This window comes from Dipodomys merriami, unplaced genomic scaffold (assembly GCF_024711535.1).
Source record: "Dipodomys merriami isolate MVZ:Mamm:240054 unplaced genomic scaffold, mDipMer1.0.p SCAF_28, whole genome shotgun sequence".
Classification (NCBI taxonomy): Eukaryota; Metazoa; Chordata; class Mammalia; order Rodentia; family Heteromyidae; genus Dipodomys; species Dipodomys merriami.
The window spans coordinates 6,637,501-6,645,742 of NW_027204270.1; the positions used below are offsets into that span (position 1 = coordinate 6,637,501).

The window sequence follows — 8,242 nt, forward strand, 5'->3', positions numbered from 1 at the left end:
AAAGTTGGCCATTAAAAATGGATTTTTCTCCGAAATTACTTTATAAGTTTCAGATAGTCATTTATCATCAGGAAGCTTCCTAAGGAATTTAAGAGAACAGAATTTAGCATCTCAATCCGACCTGTCTTGGAGGGCGATTTGCAGATGTCCAGGAGTATCTAAAGATGAGAAAGCAAGCTAAATTAGCTGATCTGCCATCACCTCTGAGGCTTCTTATTTGCCTGCTAGTCTCTTGAGGAAGGGGCCAGAATATGATGGATTTCCTGGCCTCTTCTAATTAAGAACCTCAGCAAGAATGATGGCTTTTTCTCTTGTCTGAGAATTAGCAACTTTTCCTTTTCTCCAATTAGAGTAATTTCTTTAAGGAATTCTCTTTCTCATCCTTTAAATGAAAATGTGATTTATGGTTAATGAGTATCTTTCGTTTCCTTTTGTAAGGAAGAGATCAGATTGGCCATCTTTAATGTTGGCTGAGTCCAAAGGTTGACTTTTCTTTCTTCTGTCATCTGCTTCTCTGTAAAAGCCTCTGCAGGAAGGGGCTGAAGTAAAGGCAAACAGCCTCCTGACTTTCCTGGCTTGGTGGCATGAGTGGACCGCCCAGGCTCATGCCGGGGCTCTCATCCAGGGGGACACCGGCAACATAGCCAAGCGCCAGGAAGATCCACCCCTTCAGCAGCCCCCACGCCGGGAGAAAACAGAGAAAACCCGCTGCAAGAATTTCTTCTGGAAGACCTTCTCCTCCTGCAAATAAACCTCATCCTGCTTACACACGTGAAATGCGGTGATGGATCCAGATAAAGCATATTAAATAGCAAGGGCCTCTCTTCCCTTTCCAATGTCATTTGTGAAGTATTTTTTTTTATGTACATTTATGAGCTGGTATCTCATGCTATAATCCTAGCCTACTTAGGAGGCTGAGATCTGAGGATCACAGTTCAAAGCCAGTCTGGGCTGGAATGTCCAACTAGCCGGCAAAAAGATGGAAGTAGAAGTGTGGCTCAAATGGTAGAGCAGTAACCTTGAGCAAAAAAGCTCAAGTAGAGCTCCTAGGTCCTGAGTTCAAGTCACAAAAACAAAAACAAGAGTGTGAGGCTTTGAGTTCATGCCCCAATACTAGCACAATCAATCAGACATCACCTTTACATAACAATACATCTGTATGGCTACATCTCTATAACATCTGTACATTACCTTTATAGTAATAATAAAGAAAAATGAACAAATAAATAATTTTTGATAATACCCAATACCAACAGTATTTGGAGTAATTTGGAACCCAAAGAGAACACTTTTGATATTGGTGGCTTTTTTTCCTATCAATTCTTGTGCTGGAAGTGACATCTTCCCTCCTTTGATGTAAAATAGCCACAGATTTAAGAGTTCAGAATAGCATCTTATTTCCGTTTATCTTTTAGGAATATATATATATATATATATATATATATAGAGAGAGAGAGAGAGAGAGAGAGAGAGAGAGAGAGAGAGAGAGGCTGGGAAGGGAGCTCATGGTAGAGTGCTTGCCTTGTATGCATGATACCCTGGGTTCGATTCCTCAGCACCACATAAGCAGACAAAAGCCAGAAGTGGTGCTCTAGCTCAAGTTGTAGAATGCTAGCCCTGAGCTGAAGAGCTGAGGGACAGCGCCCAGGCCCAGAGTTCAAGCCCCACAACCAAAAAAAAAAAAAAAAAAAAAAATTCACAGCTTCCTCCTGAGTAGCTAGGATTACAAGTATGAGCCACTAATAGGCGGCCTCAAGCAAGTTTTTGTTTTAACATTGTGCTCAAAGAGCAAAGTAATTATTCCTCTGGTTTTAGCTAAAATTAATTTAAAAACAAGTGATATGCTATTAAATAGACATCATGTGGACAGGCTTATAAAAGTTACATTGGAATTTGCTATTATGTATCAGTTTTAATTAACAACTTAATTTGGTCCAGTTCTTTTTGTAGACTATGGCTTCGGTTTTGATTTGTGAGGAAAGACATCTCCTCATGAAAGTATTATTTCAAACCAGACGCACAGCAGCAGAAGGCTGTCTGCCCTATCTTCTAGGACGGTGACATGTGCTATATATTTTGTGTATAATTTTCATGTTTCCCTCATTCCTCTGTAATTTCCAGTGAATAGTGGTTAAGTGAGAAGAATTCCATTCAAACAGACCAGAGAATGCTGATGAACTGCCCAGACACTCACTGAACAGGACTTGGTTTGCTTGATTTAAATTAGGAGCCAACAGGGTTGGGAATGTGGCTTAGTGGTAGAGTGCTTGCCTAGCATGCATGAAGCCCTGGTTTAGTTTCTCAGGCCAGAAGTGGTGATGTGATTCAAATGGTAGAGTGCTAGCCTTGAGTAAAAGTATCTCAGGGACAGTGCCCAGGCCTGAATTCAAGCCCCAGGACTGGCAAAAAAGAAAAAAAGAGGAAAAAACAAGTTGCTTGTTTTCTTTTTCTCCCTCCCTCCCTCCCTTCCTCCCTTCCTCTCTTTCTCTCTTTCCTTCTTTCTTTCTTTTGTCAATCATAAATAGGGCTTGAACTCTGGGCCTGGAGGCTGTCCCTCAGCTCTTCAGCTCAAGGCGAGTGCTCTACCACTTGAGCCACAGCGCCACTTCCTGTTTTCTAGTGTTAATTGGAGTTAAGAGTCTCACAGACTTTCCTGCCTGATCTGGCTTGAACCATGATCCTCAGATCTCAATCTCCTGAGTAGCTAGGATTACAGGTGTGAGCTGCCGGCTCCCGGCTGCTTGCTTTCTCCTTGGATCTGAGACTGGGACTTGAACTCAGTACCTGATGCTTTTGTTCATTGGCTATTGCTCTACCAACTGAGCCATGCCTCTAACCCCAGCTTGTTTTTAAAACTTCTACCATACTTGAATTCTCTGCCTTGGTACTGAAATCCTCACTTGATTGTACATATTTATGACTTTTTTTTTTTTGGTCCGGTCGTGGGGCCTGAACTCTGGGCCTGGGCGCTGTCCCTCAGCTCTTCAGCTCAAGGCTAGCGCTCTACCACTTGAGCCACAGCGCCACTTCTGGCTTTTTTCTTTTTGCTTATGTGGTGCTGAGGAATCGAACCCAGGGCCTCAGGCATGCGAGGCAAGCGCTCTACCACTGAGCCACCTTCCCAGCCCCTATTTATGACTCTTGAGTCATAGACTCTAAAAAAAAACTTTCAGTGAAAAGGTATAGATGCTAAACTTTGTTTTCAAATCTGTAAGGAGCCAGGCACCAGTGGCTCATACCTGTAGTCCTAGCTACTCAGGAGGCTGACATCTGAGGATCGTGGTTCAAAGCCAGCCTGGACAGGAAAGTCTGTAAGACTCCTATCTCCAGTTAATCACCAAAAAGTTGGAAGTGGACGTGTGCCAGTCTTGAGCAAAAAAGCTCAAAGACAGCACCCAGGCCCTGGGTTCAGGTCCCAGAACTAACACACACAAAAGAAGTTTGTAAGGTAGACATCTCGAGAGAAGATTTGGGTACGGAGGCCACTGCAGTGGGATTTTGTAGTGGTAGGAGACTGGACTCAACTTCCTAGATGAGAATTGAAAGTTTGGGACATTATCCTCTTCTCCAGACACCAGGGGAGCAGACCCCAAGCATGACTGCTGACCATTCCGTTCTGCTTTCTGCAGAGCTGAGCACATATTCATAATTACTAGCTGAGTAAAGTCTAATGTGATGGAAGGGACTTAATAGTGTCCACATTTCCCAGCGCAGCAGCTGTGTAGGAGGCCAAGAACTGGGTCAGTGCTCTGGCAGAAGATATGTGCCTAAATGGCCAGCTAACTCCAGAACTTGGTCTTTTAAAGGTCTTTCTAGAAGAAATACACATTCATTACTTTTCCATTTCAGTTGGGATCCTCCATCACAGACCTTTAAGATTAGAGATCTGAGGATAATGGGGTTCTACTGCCAAGAAATCCATCAAATGTGAGCTACTTTAGTTCAGAGACCTTGGTAAAAGGTTGGTTGGCATTGGCTGCCATGTTAGGCTGGGAGAATATGCCCATGATTTAACAAATAAGAATGAAATGGCAATTCCTTACCATGACAATTTGGGTACTTTTTTTTTTTCTTATGTACGTATTGGGGATTTAACTCAGGGCCTCATGATTACTAGTCAGAGGCTTTACCATTTGAGTCAATGCCCAATCTAGGTAGACTGTATTCTCAAAGTCTTAAACTACAATGTAGTTAAATGTAATCAGAAGTGTATTGAGGTTCTGGGGTGTCAGAACCTGGACACCTTCAATTCATCCACTTGCTATTATTTCCAGCCTGTGTCACCTGAATAAAATCCTGAAGTGTAGGGCAAGTACTGGGTAGGACTGGCATTCTCAAGGAAGGCCTTCCTAACACTCCTGTTTCAGGGCTGAAGAAGAGCATGCCAGGCTTTCAGAACTCTGGACCTGTAAACTTGGGAGATACTGAAACCACCATTTAAGTAACACCTGTGGGTGGGAGGCCCTGCATCTTAACTAGTAACTTCCCAGTAGAGAGATGGATTCCATTTTGATAGAAAAGGAAAACCTGTGTAGGTATTGAAAAGAAGGGAAATAATTAGTTTCTAAACTGGAAGGGAAGACAGATGAACAACCTACTATTTCTGATTTCTCATAATGGTAAGTCATTCTTTCGGGCTGGGAATGTGGCTTAGCATAGAGCGCTCGCCTAGCACTTGCGTGAAGCCTTGGCTTCCATTCCTTAGCACCACATAAACAAAAGCCGGAAGTGGTACTGTGGCTCAAGTGGTAAAGCACTAGCCTTGAGCAAAAAGAAGCTCAGGGACAGTGCCCAGGCCTTGAGTTCAAGCCTTAGGACTGGCAAAAAAAGGAAAAAAAATTTTTTTTCTTTGCTTTGAACTTAGGGTTTTTCACACACTGAGAACACACTACCACTGAGCTTACACTCCAGCTTTCATTCGGCACTTTAATTGTGTAAGTGATTAAAAACAAAACATTTGTCTTATTGAAGTCATTAGTGGGAACTGTTGGCTCACACCAGTAATCTTAACTACACTGGAGACTGAGATTTGAGGTCTGTGGTTCAAAGCCAGCCTGGGCAGAAAAGTCTGTGAGACTCTTGCCTCCAGTTACACCCACCAAAAAACCTGGAAGTGGGGGTGTGACTCAAGTGGTAGCACACCAACATAAACTAAGGAAAAGCTCTGGGGCTTGAGTTCAAGCACCAGTTCTCTCCACCCTCCCCGCCACATATCCATACAATACAACCTTGCATAAATGTAGTCACCTTTTAGAGTCTGTGATGTGGAAATGCCAGGGGGAACAGAGCCTCCTGCCCTCCAGTGGAAGTTTTCAAACAGGGTGTAAGAGTCACTGTAGAAGCTGTGCAGAGATCTGTGTGAGTGGATTTCTAAGCTCTTAGAACTTCAATTAGCATAAAATCCAGCCAAAATAACTTAAGGCAGAACTCTACAAATAAAATAAAAATAGGGATAAACTCTGAAGGGAAAAAGAAAGTTAATTAGGAAATTAAATAGCTAAACAATCTGGTGAATAAAAAAGCACGTTATTAATTCTTGTAATTAATGCAATATATATTTAGGCAGACCTACTATTATTTTATTCCTTTCTCTCTGGAAAATGAAAAATCCATTAGTTTTTTTTCCCTTGCTTTTACCCAGAAATTAAAGGTTGGTAAGTGGTAATTAGCATAGCTTCTGTCAAAGCCAATTGCCTAATGGGGACCGACATTTGACTCGAGTTGAAAGAATGGAACATGGTTAATGGAGAGTTCATTAGTCCCAGTTGCTTTCTTTGACATTCTTTTCTCCTACCAGAAGAGCGGGCAAGCCCCATTGGCTCTCTCCTATTTTTAGACATATTGCTGTGTTGCTAAGTTTCTATTCTAGAAGGTCTGAGGCACAGTAGCGAAGGGAAGCTGAATGGTACCGAGGTGATCTAATGTGTTTGCCGCTCTCGCTACATCTTTGGGCTAGAGTTTGCAGACTAAGGCCTTTGCCCTACAGACTTATAGAGGCCTCCCACCTCCATCTTTCTGCCTTGGGGAAATGACAAGGCCCACTCTTCTTAGGCTATCTTGCTGGGTACTGAGCCCTTTCTTTCGTAGTACTTCATTCATTCTCTCGACCTTGGTCCCTTAAGGTTTACCTTGTGTATATTGCCTAAAGAGGTTGTTGTATCCTAAAGCCTACTACTGTTCCCTTCTCTTCCTCCCTTCCCAACAGGGCCTTCGTATAGCCCAAGCGAGTCTCAAACTCTCGATTCCACTCCCCTCTTTCCCCATAGTACTTTTACAATCACCCTATCCAATTGGGATGGTGGGGTTGGGTTTGTTTCAAGTACTGAATACTCATATCAACATCTAGACCAGTCAATTAAAGCTCTCCAGTGTATTTGACAGAGATAAAGGAACTAAACCAAGATTGGTGGTATGTGCCTGTAGTCCCAACTACTGAGGAGGCTGAAGTGGGAAGATTACTTGAACTAGGAGTTTGAAACCAGACTGGGCAACAAAATGAGACTTAGCTAAAAGCAATGCAACACACAAAAACTCCACAAAATTACATCTATATCTATATCTATATTTATGTAATTTTCTGGTGGTGGTTATTGTTGTTGGTAGTGGGGCTTGAACTCTGGGCTTGGATGCTGTCCCTGAGCTCTTCAGCTCAAGGCTGAACTACAGCACCATTTCCGGTCTTCTGGTGGTTAATTGGAGATAAGAGTCTCATGGACTTTACTGTCTAGGCTGGCTTTGAACCATGATCCTCAGATCTCAGCCTCTTGAGTAGCTAGGATTCCAGCTATGTTTTATATTTTGATGATAGTACTGGAGCTTGAACTCAGGGCCTGGGTGCTGTCCCTAAGCTTTTTTGCTCAAGGCTAGCTCTCTATCACTTGAGCCACAGCTCTACTTCTGTTTTTTTTTTTTTTTTTGGTAGTTAATTGGAGATCAGAGTCTCAGGGACTTTTTTGTCCAGGCTGGCTTTGAGCCATGATCTTAGATTTCAGCCTCCTGGTAGCTGGTATTATAGGTGTGAGCCACCAGCGCTTGGCTGGAACATTTCAGCAGTTATGCTGCAGACATATAATAGACTCTTCCCAGTTGGAGTAGGCGCTGATCTACTGCTCTGGTAACACTAAAACCAGTGATCTTGGATGCAGAGGTGTAACGACCTAAAGGCAAAGTAGAAGACTGCTAGAAGTAGAAGCAGAGGCTGCCTCTGAACGCTGCCCATGTGATGGGATGGGAAGCAAGTCACTGCACTTTGCCCCCAGAAAAATCCAAGAAAAGCTATGCAGCGCCTCCTCAATAGATACTTTTTTTTCTTATCAGTTGTGGGGCTTGAACTCTGGACCTGGGCGCTGTCTCTCAGCTCTTCAGCTCAAGGTGAGCACTCTACCACGTAAGCCACAGCACCATTTCTGGTTTTCTTTGGTTCATTGGAGATAAGAGCCCCGAGGACTTTCCTGCTTGGACTGGCTTTGAATCTCAATCCTCAGATCTCAGCCTCCTGAGTAGCTAGGAATACATGGGTGAACCATTAGTATACGGCCTTCCAGTGCCATTTTGGAAGTGCATGGAATATTTCTAGTAGTCTGAGTGGTTGGAGGCAGCTATTGGTATTGAGTAGGTGAACAGTGAATACTAGTTGTCTTTCAGTACACAGAACAGACCACAAAAAATTGTCCCATATCCTATGTGACTTCTTGAATTTTTTTTTTCCTTTGAGTCTCACTCCTGGATTAAAAAAATCCTCGTGCCCCAGCCTACCAAGTGGCTGGGACTATAGGTATCTTCCTGTAGTACTGGGATTACAGGAATGCACCATCACACTCACCCAAAATTATCTTAACACTTCTGTCCTAAAACAAACAAACAAACAAACATTTATTTTTGCAGGTTTGTTTTTCTTTCTTTCTTTTTTTTTTTCTGGTGCCAGTTCTGGGACTTAAACTCAAGGTCTGAGTGCTGTCCCTGAGCTTGTTTTCTTTTTTTTTTTTAATTGTGAAAATACTGTACAGAGGGGTTACAACTACATGGGCAAGGTAATGAGTACATGTCTTTTGTTTGTTTGTTTGTTTGTGTCCGGTCATGGGGCCTGAACTCTGGTCCTGGGCACTGTCCCTCAGCTCTTCAGCTCAAGGCTAGCACTCTACCACTTGAGCCACAGCACCACTTCCGGCTTTTTTCTTTTTGCTTATGTGGTGCTGAGGAATCGAACCCAGGGCCTTGAGCATGCAAGGCAAGCGCTCTACCA

At 43.1% G+C, this 8,242-nt stretch overlaps 1 protein-coding gene across 1 annotated transcript in view; it reads left to right on the forward strand.

Annotated features, from left to right (window-relative positions):
- Cort (cortistatin) overlaps positions 1-751 on the forward strand; it is a 1,484-nt gene extending 733 nt beyond the window's left edge. The window contains exon 2 of the mRNA XM_070037949.1: positions 626-751. Coding sequence (XP_069894050.1) covers positions 626-751 — 126 coding nt within the window. The remainder of the gene's footprint in view (positions 1-625) is intronic.
- Positions 752-8,242: the final 7,491 nt, after the last annotated feature.